Here is a 17,672-nt window from a genome sequence, read left to right on the forward strand (position 1 = left end):
TCACACGCACAAACACATTCATTTATAGTATATTACATATTTATAACATGAGGGTAACTTTTTTTTTTTTTTTTTAACCCTACAGGGAAAACATCTCGCCATCAAAAAGATTAAACAATTGCACATAATGATTGGCTAAAATATTTCAGGGAAACATTAAAAAATGGCATTGTTATTTAAAAATAGATCAACATTTGAACAAAATTGTACATTTGCTTTTCTTTGTCCTTTACAAAATGAGGACATGATTTTTTTTTCTTGGAATAAAAAAAAAATGTAAGAAAAGCTGCTGAGAACATAAAAAACAGGCAGATGTGTGTACAAAATGATGAAATTTAAAACAGGTTCTTGCTTTTCTTCAGATTCTTTTGCTTCCAGTTTGGCAGAGCGTTGAACTCGACTCGACTCATCCCAAGAAGTTTCTGCAAAACATTGTAAAGTAAGAGGAAAACAAATATTACTTGGTGAAATTTCCCTTTTGTCGTGAGTCATTTGTCTTATACTCCTGTTGTGAAACAAAACTCTCACACATTGGAAATAACCACCTGCAATGAAATACATTGACCTAATAAAACATAACTTTAAGGCCTTTTGATCCTATTCAAGAGCAGCCGGGCGCCTACCTTAAAGTCCTCGTCAGAGAGGTAATCTTCCAGGCGCAGAGGGTCCACTCCCTCTGGTGGCGGCTTCCTGGTCAGCTCCTCGATGGAGTACTGCTGCTTACTGAGCTGAGACAGCGCCTCCTTTACTAACATCACCTTGTTCTTGGAGCTTTCGGCCTGCATACACATATAAATTACAGGAAGTAAACAAATATCTTCTATTTGATTAAGGTAGATTTAAATAATATCACACTATGTGCAACACATTACTTTATTTTGAATCTCTGCTGTAATCTGTTACACTGATATCTGTGGAAATTCTTCTCCACACTTCTTTTTTCTTCTTCTTCACTGACTTAACAATAAACATGATTCTGCATGCCAGCTTCAAACAGACGTATGTCAGGGATGGTGCTTTTTCTAAACAGGTTGAGTGGGATGATTTGGATTCTTTCTAGTGTCAACTCTAGTGTCTCCTGACACTGTAAAAGCTCTCCTAACCCCCACACAGACCTGTTTTGCAAAAACTGAGACATCACACTGACTATGTCTACATGCACACTAATACGCCATCATTATTCTACATATGACAGTATTCTGAATTTGATGCAGATCATGTTTCCTGTGGATATTCTAAATTCAACCAGTTCAGTTCAAACTAACTCCAGTTTGTTTGCCCTCTAAGTGTGGTTTGTTTGGGCAGGTGTGAACACAGCAACGGCACTCGGATGCCCACCAAACAACTGGAGCGAGACCTTCTTGAAGAGGTGGTCTCGGTCTGGTTACAAATGAACTACAAATGAACAAAAGTTCGTTTGTGGTGATAACGTGTTCCGACCTGGATTTGAACCAACTGCAGTCACATGACACATTGTTTGGGTTAAACATGAGCATGTTACAGTCCTGGAGGATTATTAATGTGCACCTCCTCCTGTACTGCCTTAATATGCACATTCAGCACATCCAATGCATCAAAACATTGTTTTCTAGTTGGAGCTGCGCCTCGTTTTCAAACTGTATGGTTTGACTAAAATGAACAATGACAGCAATATAGTCCACGATGAGCAGCGCTAAAATCAACCTGCGTAGTTGTCCCTCCATTGTGACATTAGAAACTGTCACATTTATCTTGCAAGTGTACTCTTCTTTCACGTTTGGTTTACTTCCTGGATTTTTCCTACATGGAAATTCTGACCAATCAAGAGCAACTTTCTCGCGCAAGACATGTGATCTGGTCTGCTTGTAAATGCTGCCGTGAGAACACGAATCAACTCTAGAAAATTATGCGACTTTGTGACAAAATGAGTCCCTGATTCAGACCAAAGCAAGACAACTCTAGGTTTGAAATCACCCTTATTCGGAATAAAGGCAAAAACGGGAATATTTTGTGCATGTGAAATAAGTACCCCACCTTTGGAGAGATACTGGTGTCCTTCTCCCAGTATGGGAAGATGTTGGTGAAGGTGAGAGGTTCACAGCCTGCAAGGATCAGATATGCCAGAGGGGGGCGTCGGGGATTCTTCTCTGTAAATCATACCACAGTGTAGAAGTCACGAAAAACATGCTTTTGAGTTCAGTTCAAAATCCAGATATCTGCTGTAATACATGCTCAAAATGCTGACTGCATAACAGTTTACTAATGTAAATGTTTGGCTGCTAAAACCTTGCGTCCTGATCAATACGTCTGTGACCTCTGACCTTTGCAGTACTGCAGCACCGTCTCCATGGCACACTTCCTCTCGTTGTTCCAGCGGATCTTTGCAGAGCCGGGACACTGTGTGTCCTCAGGCTGCCAGCCCTGCCACAGGTACACCTCCATACGGTTATCCAGCAGGAACAGGGCTGGAGGAGAGAGCAGAGCACTTTCATGTACATCCAGAAAAGAAAATCCTGTGAAAGAGTCTTTTAAACACCTGTGTCTTACTGTTCAGTTTTCATCAGTTCAAGGTTTCAAACAGGGAACTGAATGTTTTCGTAATTTTTGTGTCGTGCTTCTTTGTGTGCGCCCTTGATGAGACTCTTTATACGAAATATCTTTGATTCAGATTAAGGTCAAGTCTTAAGAAAAGGCAAAACAAACACTTTTTCATGATGAATCTCTGTACAAATTGTTATGATGAATGACTCACAAGGACCAAACATTTTACAGATACATTTCTACTTGAGACTCCAACTGACCATCAAACCTCAAACTAGATTAAAACACTGGAAGTAGTTTTACCCTCATCTATATTCTAGAAATATTTCTTAGCTTTATAGAAAGCATCAGACAAATAACACTGCTACAGGTGTGTGTGGTACCTGGCTGTTGTGCGGAGTAAAGGTTCTCCTGTAGGAAAGGCATCGCCATCACCCCCTCAGCCACTCTGGCTGGATACAGCCGCTCCTCTCCTTCGAACACCCCAGAGCTGGCGCTTAGCCGGAACAGCCGAGGTGTGTAGTTGTACTTGCCTGGATCTGGAGACAACACACACACTCTAGTTAAAACTCAAAAACAAGCATAACAGGTTCCCTGTAAGTATGTGAATGTGAGGACGGACCTTGCAGCATGCAGTCGTAGGCCTTCTTATCCTGCGAGCCCAGAGCCTTTGTAAACTCTGAGGGCTCAGATCCCTCCTCCACCTCCTCAACTTTCACATTGCTGCTGCTGCTCAGACCTAACTCTGCAGGATTCCTTGAAGACACAACCACAGTGAATACATCAGTCCACATATATCCATCTATTAGACATCTATGTATCCATCTGTCTGTTCCTTACCTCTGTGTTAGCTTGTCCGCAGCTCTTTTGGCCACCTGCCTGGCACCGACATGTGCTTTGCAGCCGTGCCACAAGTAGAGAACGCCTTTCTGAGCGTTAAGAAGCACCAGGCTGGCACGAGAGCGCAGACTGGCACGCTGGCAATTTACCTCCACCAGTGAGGCCTCCACCTCTGCCTCACCACGGACACAGAACAACCTCCAGCCATCTGGAGAGGTGAATAAAACATGGTTAGAAGAGTAAAAGAGTGTTCAACAAGTCCTTACTCACTGAGCTTGATACAGTACTTTTCCGTGAACCAAAGCCTCTGCATAAATCATACAGTTTTTCTTTACCTGTTTTGTTGGCGCCGTCTTCTCTGCTGCCCTTGTGGATGACCAAGCCTCCCTGGAACAGCTGGAGGAAGCATGGAGGCTCTTTTCCCTGAGTCACCAACACCTAGACAAACCAATCAGATACACACAGAGGAAGAAAAACACACATTAAGCTCCTTTCTATGCACACACACCGGCTGGTTTGACTCAGCGTGTCAGTCCCGTGTGGCAGGGATTTGAAACTCCATACAACAGCACTACCCACTTGAAGGTTTCTCATTACGACGCACTTGTGCTTGTGAACCAATGGTAAGTTATTGTGTCCACCCACCTGGTGTTAAGGTGGTCAACAACTTTCTTGTACTGTTGTTTTGAGTTTTTTATTTTCTCCCAGCTCTTCATGAATGTGCGCCGGATGCCCATCTCCTAAAGCTTGCTTGCAATGTTTTGAAAGAGTTTAATTTCTCTCTTCGAGCAAACTGTGCCAGTGGAAAAGCCCCAATACTCACTTGTGACCCCCGATGGCTGCCCAGCTCCACTGTCATCAGAGCCGACGTTCCTTTCTCACTGACGCTGGAGCGGCTGCCTTGCCAGAAAAAACACGCCGTCCTCTCTCTCCCAGGAGCGCCGGCACTCAGCTCCCCGGGTTTCTGTCGCTTTCCAACTGACAAAACAGGACAGAACAGAACCAGAGTAAACCCAGTGGACAAAATTAAGACTTGTGCCTCCAGTTGTAACCCTTAAACTTAACGCTTAAGCCACTCTTCTTAAACGCTTTTTTAAAAACACTTAAATTCACCACAACTACCAGGTGAAATCAGGTGGATACTAATGCCGCTGATTTTCTGTCAGGTCTCACTGCTTTAGCATCTCACACATCCTCTGTTTATTCTTCAGGCTACCTCTGTGCCAAACGCATGACTCACCCAGTGTGGTAATAGAGTACTTCCAACGGATGATGTAGGCATCACCCTCGTGCAGTTGGCCCAGACTCTCTTTAGGCAGTTCCTCCTCGCCGTGCTCTTTGATGTGCCAGGACTCTACAGCTACTGTAGCCAACTCCGCCTGTCTTCCGTCATCTGCCCTCACCACGCCGTGGCCCCGCTGGACGTTCACTCCCTCCAGGACTGTCTTCACCGGCTCAGGCTCGTTGTCCAGCAGGGCCTTGGCGTCACATGGCTGCAGTTCCAAGTCGAACATGGGTCGTTCGATGGTGTGGACTGGGCTCTGAGCAGACAAAGAAGGTTTGTAGTCAGTTAAAAGACCTATCCAATCAAGAACTCGCACAAACCAAATATGAAACCTGTTGCTGAATCACATTTTACAGTCCAGAGTGTCTATACATATCAGACACTCTGGATTGTAACCTTTGTAAGCTATTTTTAAACCAGTTTTAAGACTAACAGGGGGCACAGATGTCATGCGTCACATAGGCGGAGCAGAGCAGGCGTTCATACATGCTATACAGACTCTGTCCTCTTTGCAGTGTGTGGTTGCTGCCAGCTTTACTGTGTGTACATTGAGTTTTGCCAAGTTATAATGCAGTTAATTATGCAGGGTTTGGAAGTGTAGGCTGGACTAACGGGTGCTGAATTAATCAACTGGATAATTTGAACAACAGGATGCATATATTTGATTCATTTATGTTAATGGGAAATATAAAAACACAGTGTTGCTCTGCTGCTTTGCTTCGGCTCTGTTACAAGGTATTAATTTTGTCCTTTTTAAACAGACAGTTCTGTGTAGTTTCTACCTGTTGGAGGGCTGCGTAAAAATAACGTTGAGCACACAACTGCCGTTTCAATGTTTAGTGTAGCAGCTTCAGTTGATTAAAATGGACGTGCCTTGCTGCAGGCATGCTGTGGCAGATGCATCACGCCGCATCCATGTCCCATGTATTTCAGCCATAAGACTAAGACTGATTATTTGGACAAATCATACTTTTGTTATTCAAGAACTGCAGGCAGGTATAAATGTGAGTCATATATGTGTGGATAAGGAACTTGGCTGTAATAGTGAGTAAGGTTAATCTACATTTTGCCAACAGGTGAGTGCGAGTATAAAGTAAAGAGACAGTTTTTAGTTCAGTAGTACGTTTAAAGATTTGTGACATCACACACGTGCACTTTTAGCCAGAGAAGCCCAGCTCATTTTGACAATAAGAAATTAAAAGATGGATGAATTAAATTAGATAAAATCTTTGTGGCATTAAGACCTCACAAATTCAAATCTAAGACTACTGAACTATTTTTAAAGCTACACCATGCAGGGTCCTCCTACCACCACCACTTCCACCCACTGGTAGGAGGCCCCGGGGCAGACCCAGGACACACTAGAGGGATTACATATCTCATCTGGCCTGGGGACGCCTTGGGGTCCCCCAGGAGGAGCTGAAAAGTGTTGCTAGGGAGAGGGACGTCTAGGGTGCATTGCTTGGCCTGCTGCCCCCGCAACCTGTCCCCGGATAAGTGGATGACAATGGATGGATGGTTTATGCAGGATTGTCAGTTACTGTTTGTAAGCATGCAAAGTGAAAATAAAAGCCAACCTCAGATTCATTCTGATTTGGCATTTTGTCTCGCTATTTTTGCCATTTTTCGGCACTGGGTCTCTTGGCACCTGGCTGCTACCTTTTCATAAAGCCCTGACATCACCAGAGCACTGCTGGGGTACACGCCCAAAACTGCTGAACACAGAAAATAAGGATATACAGGCAGAGGGCTGAAAAATACACCACCACACGCTTCTAGTGGCTCATAAGTGATGGCCGAAATGGATACATGAGTCTATACATTTTTTTTTTTTTTCCTCAAGAAAATCCTGTATGGTACAGGAAATCTTTAAGGCCTACTATTTATTCAATTGAATTTAAGAAAGACTTTTTAAGGACGTGCAGACACCCCACAGGAACATGGAGTCCCTGCTAAGTTAAAAACATACACACCCTTCGTCTAATCTCATCTACCTTGACTTCCTCTGGTAGAGCTGCTTCCTCCTTCTTCCTCTCGGCCCAGTCCAGGAACTTCTCTCTGAACAGGGATGTCTCATTGTGCTCGGACAGCCGGCCAAACAGAGTCCAGCTCGGGCGACCCTCCCCCTTTCTGGAAATCACACACACAAAAGGAAATCATTTGAAAACGTCCAGTCTGTTCAGCTGCACTGACACAATAACGCCACTAGGGGCTACCACAACACAACCAATAATCTGACAAGCTTTGCGCTCCATTCAAGCCACAATATATCAGAGAAAAGCACATTTGTCAGTTCACCATCAGTGTACTTTATAGCTGCTGCTGTAAAAGATGGTAGGATTAAGGTGTGATACTCACTGAGGCACATCTGTATTGGTGCAGGAGGCGTCTAAAGGGTTCACTCTGCAGTTGCTGTAGTCGTAACTGCCGCTGTAAAGCTGTTTGCCCAGTTTCACTGCAACTTTTCTGTCACCCAAGGGCACGTCTTTCCCGTGCCATACGTACACCTCGCTGCCAAAATCAAACACTAAAACCTGGTGTGGGCGTTGGCGGCAGGGGAGAGAGGATGGACTACGGTTATTACATCATGCAAAACAACAGCAGCAATCTGTCTTTAAATGTCTGTCGGGACTATTATGGGTGCTTTAAGGACATCTCTAACTTTCATACGATCCCTTTTGACACTTTCCGTGCAGGTCCCAGAATTTCCCAGGTGCAAAATGAATCAAAATAGTTTTCCACACCAGTCAAAACTTCCCAGACACATGAGGTCATTACTCCGCAAGTGGCGTTACCTCTTTGGAGTCGAGCAAGGTGACACTCGGGATGGAGGCCCAGGCATCTTCGTGAGGCACCAGTTTGTCTCCCTGCAGTCTGTACACACCATTAGAGTCTAACACCCCACTCTCGTACAGTTCGTCCTCCTCCGGCTCCCCTGCCCCTGTAACACACACAAAACATTAGTTTCCAGAATGGGTTTGCCTGTTTCAATTTTGTTTTTACTTTTTAGTTTTAATTAGTTTCAGTATTAGTTTTCTTTTATTCAGAAAACTACACAATATTTTTCCTTTTAGTTTCATTTTTTCAGTCTTCCAAGTCTGGTTTTTATTTTCATTTCAGTTTACTAAAACTGGATGTGAAAAAAACATTTTAATTAACTGTAATAAGCTTCACACACACAGCCAGAGGAGCTGAGTGGTTAGATGTAAAATCCTTCAAATGCTGCAGCGTTCTTAAGCAAAACCTTATCTTAAATCTTAAAAAATCTGAAAAGCATTACAAATGTGTTTTGAAACAAAGGCTGCAGCTGTCATCAAGCTTCTCTAAAAGTACCCTAATAACTTATTTTCTATGTGATGTATTAATCTCTGTTTGTGCTTGAGCTTAATAAAAACTGTTTGTGGTGATGTTAATAAAAACAAAGCAGCTCAGGAATGAGGATGAAAGGAAAACAGCCTCAGTCAGATGTGAACAGTAGTGGCCGAAATCATCTGCTCTTTTATAGACGTGAGTGCTCGGTCCAAATACATTCCTTCTGCTCTTCTTCTTCGTTATTTAAAGAGAGACTCAGTGTGAGTATGAACCTCTGTACTTGGTATGTCCTCCCAGCAGGCTCCAGAACTCTTTGGCCCATCTGCTCTCGGTGTTGATGCCCTCCTCCAGCACCGTCACCTGGGACGCCTTACACCCGAGGTCCCTCTTGGCCTGGACGAACGTTGCCATCTCGGACGCCTGGTCACACGAAGCAGAGTTCATCACGCTGCATTAACACCTGTCTAGACACTCAGATCTTCATTCTGTGTGTGAGGTTCTCTACCTTAGCTTTCTCAATGACGTTGGCGAACTCCCCGCTCCACATGTAGCAGTGCTTTGGTGTTATGAGAAGGAAGCAGTCGCCGCTGTTTAGAGAGTAGGCTGTGGGCTCCACCAGACGCACCTGGACGTGCCTCCGACCTGCAGACAGTGACAAAGCGGCTTTTACTTCCAGAATCTGAAACATAAATCACTGACATATATTGTGATTTTTTCACACACTCCAGCAGTTTAAGTGTTATGTCATTTGCGCTTCATTATAGATGGTTATAGGTGATAGGTCACTATACATCACACCTCCATTCACACACATATACAAAACAAGCACACAGTTTATTCTTTCCTGTTCCTGACCTTTGATGCGAATGAGCATGAGCTTGTTGAAAGGCAGCGTGCTATTGTTGGTCACAACATCAGTGGATTTCACACTGCGCAGGTTGACCTTGCGGAAGTTCTCCTTGCTGGCGAGACCCGCCAAGGCCACATCAGCCAGGTTAGTTTTCGAGTGTTTTGCCACTTTGAGGGAGAGAAAAGAACAATTAGAAACAAACAAAGTTGACCCGATTTACAGCCTCAGGGAGACAATATGAAACAGGACATGTTTTCAAATTTCTCTTTTCAAGTGGGCTGTACTACACAGAGCAGCACGCAACTGTGGTGCTCGCTTCCTCTTCTTTATCGTGTAACCTGTAAAAAGGCCACTGAGGTCAGACAGCACCGTGAACAATATTTATAGAGAGGAACTGAATATAGGAAATACACAAGCGGCAGACTAAACTGAATATCAGGTACATAAAAATGCAGCTGCTCGTACCTTCAGAGCAGCCTTAACGTTTACTTTCAGGCAGTGTGCTTACTGATAATAAACAAGTTGAGTTGTTCTTTTAAAAAGGGAACCTGTTTTGTGGCAGGTTTTATTTGCAGATTGAGGAGACAGGTTTTTGTTTGGAATAAACTGTTTAACAAATGTGTAAAGTCCACGTGGCCCTTTGTATGTGTACGTGCAGTCATTACACAGCAAACTTTGGTCGTGGGTTAAACGTCTAGTGGTTCTTCAAAGCTGTTGAGCCGTATAAGACTCTTAAGCCTAGCTAGGGTGTGAACCGCAGATCTAAGCAGTCTTACTCCTCTCCACTTGGATCCTCTTTGTCTCCAGTGAGGCCACGTTAAGCCTCTGCTCTGTGTAGACCTGGCGGATGTCATTGCGGGCGGCCAGAGCCCGCAGAGGGTTCCTGGAGCCTTGGTTCCTTCTGGCTGGGCGTACTGCTCGCTTGTGTTCTGCTACAGCTGAGGTGAGCCTAAGACAACAACCAAACAGTGGTCACTTTAAGTTTAAGAAACCAAGGTCTTATTATGTCATTAAAATGGTTAAAAATAATGTCATTGATTTACTATAAACTAACTTTGGTGTATCGGCCTGGATCTGGCTGAGGTCCTCCTCTGTCAAAACCATGCTGGAGTCCTGGAGTGATGTCGGTGAGATAGATCTGTAGAAGTTCCCGAACGTCTCATCATCATCCAGGGTCATCACTTCTTTCTCCGTCTCTGCCGTCACCTCGACGGTGGATGTCTTGCTTTTGCTCACACCTGACCAAACCACCATGACAGAAAACAGGAAGTGTTACACAGAACTTTTCTCTCGTTAACAATGCTTTTCATGAGCGTGACAAGGACAAGGTCATGGTGAGGTGATTCAGATATATACAATTAGTTGGATATCCTGTCCAGTGAGTGGCGTTAAGTATTCACTATGGCTATGTGGCAGTAAAAGAGGCTTAAGAATGAAATTAAGTAGCAAATTTGTATACATACATACACAACAGATCCTTAATAACACAATGTGTCACTCTATCATTTTATGTGGAAAATAACAACAAATATGGGGATTGTACCTTTATTGTGGAGCTTATCGAGGAAAGACTCGAGCTTGTCGAGCCTCTTGTCTCCTTCCACCTTCACATCAGTTCTGCTGGAGATTTCTGTTCAGCAAAAACAAACAGAGGCCTGATTAATGTTGGCTGGGTGCACTCATGGGCCACTTCACACAGAGCGGATATCGCCCACTGATAGCACCATGAATTGTGCACAATATGGAACCGCTATCTGCCCTGACTCAAGGCCAAAAGCCGCGCAATCCTTCTGTGATTTTGTCCGCCAGTGTTGTAAAACAATATTAATTTTGGCATTAATAAAACTTATCAAATGTCATAAAATTACTACAAAGATTTAAATTATTACTTTAAATATTCACAACATCCAACAAACATTAGCAAGCTAATCACTGTACTGATTAACTTAATGACTCACACACTGACTGTAGGAGGGGAATAAAGGGGAATGTCTACTACCTTCATGTGGCTTCACAGGCGTGGCATTAGACCTTTTGAGGGCGATAAGAGGTGACTCATCCTTCCCCGTGTCTGTCACAAGACCTGGAGGAAGACGAGGGGGGAATTAGGCCTCAATTAACAGTCATTTACATCATCAATTAATCTGGAAATCATTTTCTTGATTAAGTGTTTTTTTCTAAAAACGTCAGGAAATAGTGAAAAACTGACATAAATGACATGCACTTTGGACTGACCAACTGCCCAAAGTGCATAGATTTTCAGTTTTATTTTCAAGACTGAAAAAGAAAAGCATCAAATTGTAACATCAGAGAAACTAATAATGTAATGTATGCTGTGTAAACCACTGTGCTGTAGCCTAGAGTGTCTTTGTATAGAGAATCAAATGGAACACAGCAAAATTGCAATATGCTGTTGTAAAGGCTGCAAAAATTGTCCATATTTCACAAAATCCTATTCTTTAGCTAACTGTTGATATTTTGCTTTTCTTTGCGTCAACTTTTCATAATTTTTTTCTTAAAATAAAATTTAAAAAAAAACTCATGTAGTTAAAGACCTTAAAGACACTTGAAGGAGTGCAGGAGTCATGCAACAGTGTGGAAAGTTTGCAATTCAGACTTGGCCTCTCGCAGCAGAACAACAAGAATGCACAACTCGTTTCAAGCCACAGTAAGTAAACACACTGCAGTTTCACCTCTCTTGGCCATGCGCCCAGCCACAGTGAACTGGACCGAGTCGTTGGCTGCTCCTTTGCCTTTGCTCTTCCACTGCTCCTCCTTGTCTTTCAGGATCTTCATCCTCTCTGCCAGTGACACCTTGGGCGCCACATCGACGTTGGACTTCTGTTGGAACATTAATGCAAAGATTTTGTTTTTAGGAATGTAGGTCATGCACTCTGCCGTCCATTTATTTCACGCAGGCACAGACAGCTATGAAGACACGGTGAGGTAATCTTGATAGAGCAAGAAACGCTGCATAAGGATATGACAGACGGCAGAGTGATGGTGAGGAAAGACAGTGAAGCAAAAACTACACCTCCACAAGTTCTTACTGTGTTACTCAAACAAAGAACATGAAGAATGTGGAGCTCTGACAATAAAACACCCGAACCCCCCGTTTATATACCTCAGCCATCCATCACACAGTATTCATTAGAGCTTTCCTTATGTGATTTACTCCTGCTGCCATTTTTGCACCTGAACTCCACCATTAAAAATGAATTAGCAGCGCTTTACTGGCCCCTCCGGTCCCACTGGACCCCGGGAGCTGTTTTAAAGTAATTAATGATATTCCACTCCTAAATATTTGAAGCATTTTATGGCCCTGCCTGGGTTTTTACTGGCTGCCACCCCTTATTCCTCTGCTAATAACGAGCAATTCGCTGCGTGTAATGTAGCATGGGTTGACTTGCTTTCTACACACAGCACAGCCTCACAAACACACACCTTTCGTCACATCTGCACGCTACAACTGCAAAACACAAGCACACGGAAAAGAAATTCTGAGCACATAATGAAGCAAAGTTATTGTACAAAACAAGACTCTCTACATGGTTGGTGCCTGTATGGATTCATATTCTAGCAACAGCAGCTGGCAGTTCAGACTGCAGGAAGTGGAAATAAATGACAAACAAATGATCCGGATTACCGAAACCAAACAGCTCGTTACAGTCGGAGAGGAATTTTCATTGTGGATGAGTGATGATCTGCACGATCTGCTGACTGTCATACTTTAATTCATGGCACCATTTTTACTGTAAGCTCTGAAGAGTCCACTTAAACATTCACAGATGTCAGCAGCAGCTTCAAAGCGAAAAAAGATGTTTGGTTATGGTGGTCAACTGTAGCCGCGCTGATGTCAGTGTGGTGCCAGAAGAGCAACGTCAGCAGACTGTCCTCTGATTTTATGACATGAAATTGATCTCGATATAATAGCATAGGCTGAATGACTTGAGAAAAATGTCTACTTGTAACTTCTTGCCATTTGTTGCCATTTAAAGGGGATGTATTGTGCTTTTCGTGATGGATTTCTTTTATGGTCATCTGCTCCAGGCACATTACTGCGAGTGTTATTGCATTTTATCTCGCACTGAATGTCCTGTGTCCTTTGTTGGAATGCAACACTTGAATGTCATAATTAATTTTGTTGTATTCCCATGCAATGACACCAAAGGCTGTCTAGTTCTAGATCTAGTTTACGTTACACACACTGTTACATGTAGCTAAATGCTTACGTCAGGGAAACATGTCATCTTGGCTGTCAATGTTGGTGATTTCTCTCTGATTTTGATCATATTCCTGCTGGAACATGTTTTAACAGCTTTTACTGGTGACTTTTAATGAGAGAAAGTGCCATTATACTCTGTTAAAGTCGTTCCCTGGCTGTAATGACGGTGAGACGCTGACCAATCAGGGGAGACTCGACTTTTGCTGGAGGTAGACAGGCAGAATTAGCATTGATAAGCTAACCAGTTAGAGTTAGCTGTCTTCAGAGTTGGCAAAGTTGATGGTTGGCGCTTTAAGGTACACTTTGCAGGCATTGTTGGTTAATCACCAGTGAAAGTGAAAGCCAACCCCAGATCAGCATTTTGCCTCACTGTATTTGCATTTGTTTTGGCACTTTGTAGCTTCCACTTGGATGCCTGATGCTACTTATAATCTGCCATCTGGTTGCTACCTTTTTGTAAAGTCCCCATTTGACTGGAACGCTGTGCCCAATAATGTCTTTAACACAAGGAAGTAGGGAGCAAAATGGCAGAGTCTCTCTGTAGATAAATACACCACCACACACTTCTAGTGGGTCAAAGTGAAGATTCAGACCAATTACTTCTATATGAGCAGAAAAAATCCTGCACAGTATACCTTTAACTTTCAATCTAATTTCCACAGCTTGTTTAACTTGGCTAGTAGGTTATCTGAGTACCTGATTAATACGTATAATGCTTACAGCTACGGGTGGGGGGAAAAAGTCTGCAACATATTTAACATGTTTTAACATATTTATCGCAACATATTTAATAATCGCAGTAACTTTGAATTTCGACTAAAGCCTCATGATAATATTGTATCATGGAGCCTCTAGTGATTCCCATCACTACTTACAGCTACCATTCAACATATTGTACTAAAGTGTTAATAATTTAGAAAAATCATTTATTAATTTTGTGAATCAACAAATAGTCACTGCTGCATTACTTAAATCTCAAAGCATTTCCAAAAAATGTCATTTTAAAGAGGTCATTCAGTTCTGTTTGAAACAGGCCAAAGAGACTCTGTGACTGGAGGGTCAAAAGTTTAATCCTCACAACAGTCCTTGTGTCTAACAATATATTTACTGTTGAACTGTCCCTGAGCAGTGCTCTCCATCCCTGCATAACAAATCATTTTTGATACCCTGGCAGAGAAGAAGCTGGAAACTGCCATGTAACAAAAATCCAGTCACATTCAAAATATCAAGCCTGAGGTATCCTGTGTGCTTTGTCCTGAATTAATGTGACACATGCTTCAATATCCAAACAGCCAAAGAAACAAAATGGAAAAACACCAGTTTCCCCTCAAACAATCTCCCACTCAAACCATAGCGACCTCTGTCCTCATCTCTGTCTTTGTCTCTCACTGTTTGTTTTTTTTATACTTTAATGTCAAACATGTTGCATGCAGTGGTCAAATATTAGCCCGCATGGGACAAAAGTTCAAAGAAATACACCTAATCACAGTGGTATGCACACAGAGACACCACTGGGGCTGAGCATCAAAGTGAACTCTTGCTGATTTCATGGAAGAATATGATACATCTTCTGACATACAGAGCTGCTTCTGCGCGTCTTTACACAAATTAGACAAACTCCGAGACTGAGAAGATGCTTGTTCTTGCACCTTTAAACTATTAGTGCTTGTTGACCACAAGAACAATACAGTACAATACTACGATAATGCTTGCACATGCAAACTACCATATCTGTCATCTCACATAGCCCTAAAGCGTTCTCAAACACTTACAGACCGCCCCAGGCCCTCCAGCTAGCAGCCCATCTCTGGACTCAATCAGAGAGGGGAAATACCTTGGCCTGACAGGACCCCAGAGAGAGAGGAGGAGAGGAAAAGGCCTGGGCCTCAAACCCCCACAGGAAACCATTTTTCTCAGCCCTGCCTCACTGTACGGTGAAGGCAGCACCTCGGCCAAACCACTGACTCAGATATCAACCGAGTGAGGGCCAGCAAACCACAATCATGTACCAACAGCAAGTGTGTTGACAGCTGTGATTTCTCAGCGGTAACTCTCAGAGAGTGTGTGAGAAGCTGTCCAGAGCTCAGGTAGAGAGATAAGGGCCGGAGAACTGTTTAGCCATTACGTCCATGCAGAGAGGTGCGCATACAGTGCATACGTGCACACACTCACCTGAAGGGGCTGGGAGAGGCTGACAGACTGGTGTCAAAGAAAGGGGTAGAGTCCACAGGTGAGGACAGAGGAAACTGGAAAGGAAGATTAAGGGAGGAGGAATGGTAGGAAGAGGAGAAGAGGAAAGGGAAATAATCAGAGCAATATAGAGGAGATAGAGCATAGCAGGGCAACATTACACAGCTGGAGAGAGCAGGATTTAGCATGGACGACTACAGAGGAGACATGGGTCATTTAAAGCCTGGCACAAAGTTTGGGAAAATGGGAGAGAAAGGAAACAGGAAATAGAAGGTTTACAACACTGCATGCAGAGAGGAAACCAAATCTAATGCAGGGTATGAAACAGGGGCTGCACAGTATATCTCTATTGCGCCATAAACATATTGTGAAAGACTGCGATATTGCAACAGGGGATTTAGTTAGTTGAAACAGATTATCAGTACAAATCTGCACTTCAAAATGTAACTATCAGTCTTTGTTTTATTGTCTCTTGTGTTCATTCATTCATTTCCTATCCCAGGAGGAGGCAGGTTACACCCTGGACAGGTCACCAGACTATCACAGGGCTGACACAGAGAGACAGACAACCATTCACACTCACATTCACACCTATGGACAATTTAGAGTCACCAATTAACCTGCATGTCTTTGGACTGTGGGAGGAAGCCGGAGTACCTGGAGAAAACACATGCTGACACAGGGAGAACACAGAACCCCCCCTACAGAAACCCTCTTGCTGTGAGGCGGCAATGCCAACAACTGCACCACCATGCCGCCTATTAAAAAATTTGTTTATCTTTATCAACACACTCACAATGTATCAGAGATAATCCACTCATCTTTAGTGGATTATCTCTGATACATTTTCTGGGAATCAACACACCAGGGACAATATGTCCCACTTATCATTCATCTTAATGGACTGAATAAGACTGCTAGTCTTCAATGAGTCATCGCTGGAATACAAAACCCCACATTTAGAAAATCCTTGGGGATTTAAAGCAAACAGACACTAAAAGAATATTTAGAAATCATCTATGTGGAAAGTAGACTTTATAATATGTAATTTAACGTACTGTCAAAACTGAATTTAGACAAACAACAGTTTGTTTTCTTTTTTTAATCTAGACACAATTCATTACGACCTAATGACATACTGCAAACAGTCAGTGTAACTTATGATTAGCCATCATTATTCAAGACCCTCTTTAAACTGAATTTACAACGAGGCCTCACTTTACAACACAGCCGTGCTGCACAGAACAGCTTAGCGGGCTGAACAGGAAACATCTGGAACTGGTTGAAGATGACCACGGTGCGCACCATGCATGTTACATTCCCCCGTCTCCCACATATCAACCAAAGAGCAACAACATCTGCTCTAGATTGGCAGTGTTTAAGATAAAATGACATGCCTAAACACTAAAAACCAACGGCCTTTCCTCAAGAGAGAAGCGGAAATGTAACAAGGATGGTCACAGGGAGGGGAATGCCCCGTAGCTAATGCCGACATGGCACCGGTGCCAGTAATTCAGCCAAACCATGTATTATCTACATCTCTGATGTGAGTTAGTTTCTCAGAGCTCTACGGTAGCAGCCGCAGAGCACAGCAGGTTCCAGACCGACTCACAGGCAATAACCTCAGACAGAATTAAAGGAGCAAATCCGCAGACATTTTGGACACCAGTTTGGCCCTCTTTCATGAGTGTTGAGTGAGTGATGCAGCTTTTAAGCCATTAATTTTAATAGACTTTGTGTTGACTTTTCATAATTAGGACAGACCACACAAATACAAAATGACATCAGTGTTCAGTATTCAATTGAGCGAGGATTTGTTCAAATATTTGGCTGCTGTACTTACTTATTAAGTGGCTTTTTTCCAGACTAAGAGTAGATTTATTCTAAGGTTAGCTCATCCTTGGATGAAGGATGAGCCCAAAACCAGAAATCCCCCCCAAGAGGATCATTGACCTGGACAGACGTCGGGCCACGAGATGCTCTGAATAAATAAACATGACATCACTTCAGTATTGGTGTCCAATGGACCGTTTTGGGGATATCCATGTGGCATTCATAGGATTTTTCCACTGTTGCAGTACAGTTCTTTATTTGCACAGTCCATAGAGTGGTTATCATAGAGTTCAGTGTTGTTTTTCACTTGAAAACTCAGTGAGGGTGGTCTTGTGTGTATAGGCGAGCATGTAGAAACCTGCGTGCACTCCTGTCAACACTCCAAATATGTCAGTTACCTTAGCATGTGCTAAACATTAAACCATCTACGCTGACATGTGTAAAGCTGTATGACCTGGATGTTTGCGAGACATGGTCTACAAAGAACACAAAAGCCTGCTTGTGGAGGGAATTCTGTTTAAACTTCAAGGACAGGAGAAAAAGGAGAGTACAAAAACCAACAAAAGGAAGCAGGCATTAGCTTGGAAGGTTTGCAGGTGTTTGGTCACGGTGTAGGA

The 17,672-nt window shown here is 43.1% G+C and overlaps 1 protein-coding gene across 5 annotated transcripts in view; it reads right to left on the minus strand.

Annotated features, from left to right (window-relative positions):
* Nucleotides 1–262: 262 nt before the first annotated feature.
* svild (supervillin d) overlaps nucleotides 263–17,672 on the minus strand; it is a 60,216-nt gene continuing 42,806 nt past the window's right edge. For 4 of the 5 annotated variants that reach the window (XM_049562693.1, XM_049562691.1, XM_049562694.1 and 1 more), the window contains 21 exons: nucleotides 11,501–11,648; nucleotides 10,807–10,890; nucleotides 10,351–10,437; nucleotides 9,862–10,045; nucleotides 9,584–9,756; nucleotides 8,813–8,974; nucleotides 8,463–8,599; nucleotides 8,230–8,377; nucleotides 7,441–7,586; nucleotides 7,004–7,179; nucleotides 6,640–6,775; nucleotides 4,601–4,901; nucleotides 4,184–4,338; nucleotides 3,696–3,798; nucleotides 3,361–3,568; nucleotides 3,143–3,276; nucleotides 2,904–3,059; nucleotides 2,301–2,444; nucleotides 2,014–2,126; nucleotides 624–779; nucleotides 263–422 (listed from right to left, as the gene is read on the minus strand). In XM_049562693.1, the coding sequence (XP_049418650.1) occupies nucleotides 336–422; nucleotides 624–779; nucleotides 2,014–2,126; nucleotides 2,301–2,444; nucleotides 2,904–3,059; nucleotides 3,143–3,276; nucleotides 3,361–3,568; nucleotides 3,696–3,798; nucleotides 4,184–4,338; nucleotides 4,601–4,901; nucleotides 6,640–6,775; nucleotides 7,004–7,179; nucleotides 7,441–7,586; nucleotides 8,230–8,377; nucleotides 8,463–8,599; nucleotides 8,813–8,974; nucleotides 9,584–9,756; nucleotides 9,862–10,045; nucleotides 10,351–10,437; nucleotides 10,807–10,890; nucleotides 11,501–11,648 (3,138 nt within the window). In that variant the 3' untranslated portion in view covers nucleotides 263–335. Of the gene's footprint in view, nucleotides 423–623; nucleotides 780–2,012; nucleotides 2,127–2,300; nucleotides 2,445–2,903; nucleotides 3,060–3,142; nucleotides 3,277–3,360; nucleotides 3,569–3,695; nucleotides 3,799–4,183; nucleotides 4,339–4,600; nucleotides 4,902–6,639; nucleotides 6,776–7,003; nucleotides 7,180–7,440; nucleotides 7,587–8,229; nucleotides 8,378–8,462; nucleotides 8,600–8,812; nucleotides 8,975–9,583; nucleotides 9,757–9,861; nucleotides 10,046–10,350; nucleotides 10,438–10,806; nucleotides 10,891–11,500; nucleotides 11,649–17,672 lie in introns of all 5 variants that reach the window. The other variant, XM_049562692.1, reaches the window with a different exon arrangement.

Source organism: Epinephelus fuscoguttatus, linkage group LG20, assembly GCF_011397635.1.
Source record: "Epinephelus fuscoguttatus linkage group LG20, E.fuscoguttatus.final_Chr_v1".
Classification (NCBI taxonomy): Eukaryota; Metazoa; Chordata; class Actinopteri; order Perciformes; family Serranidae; genus Epinephelus; species Epinephelus fuscoguttatus.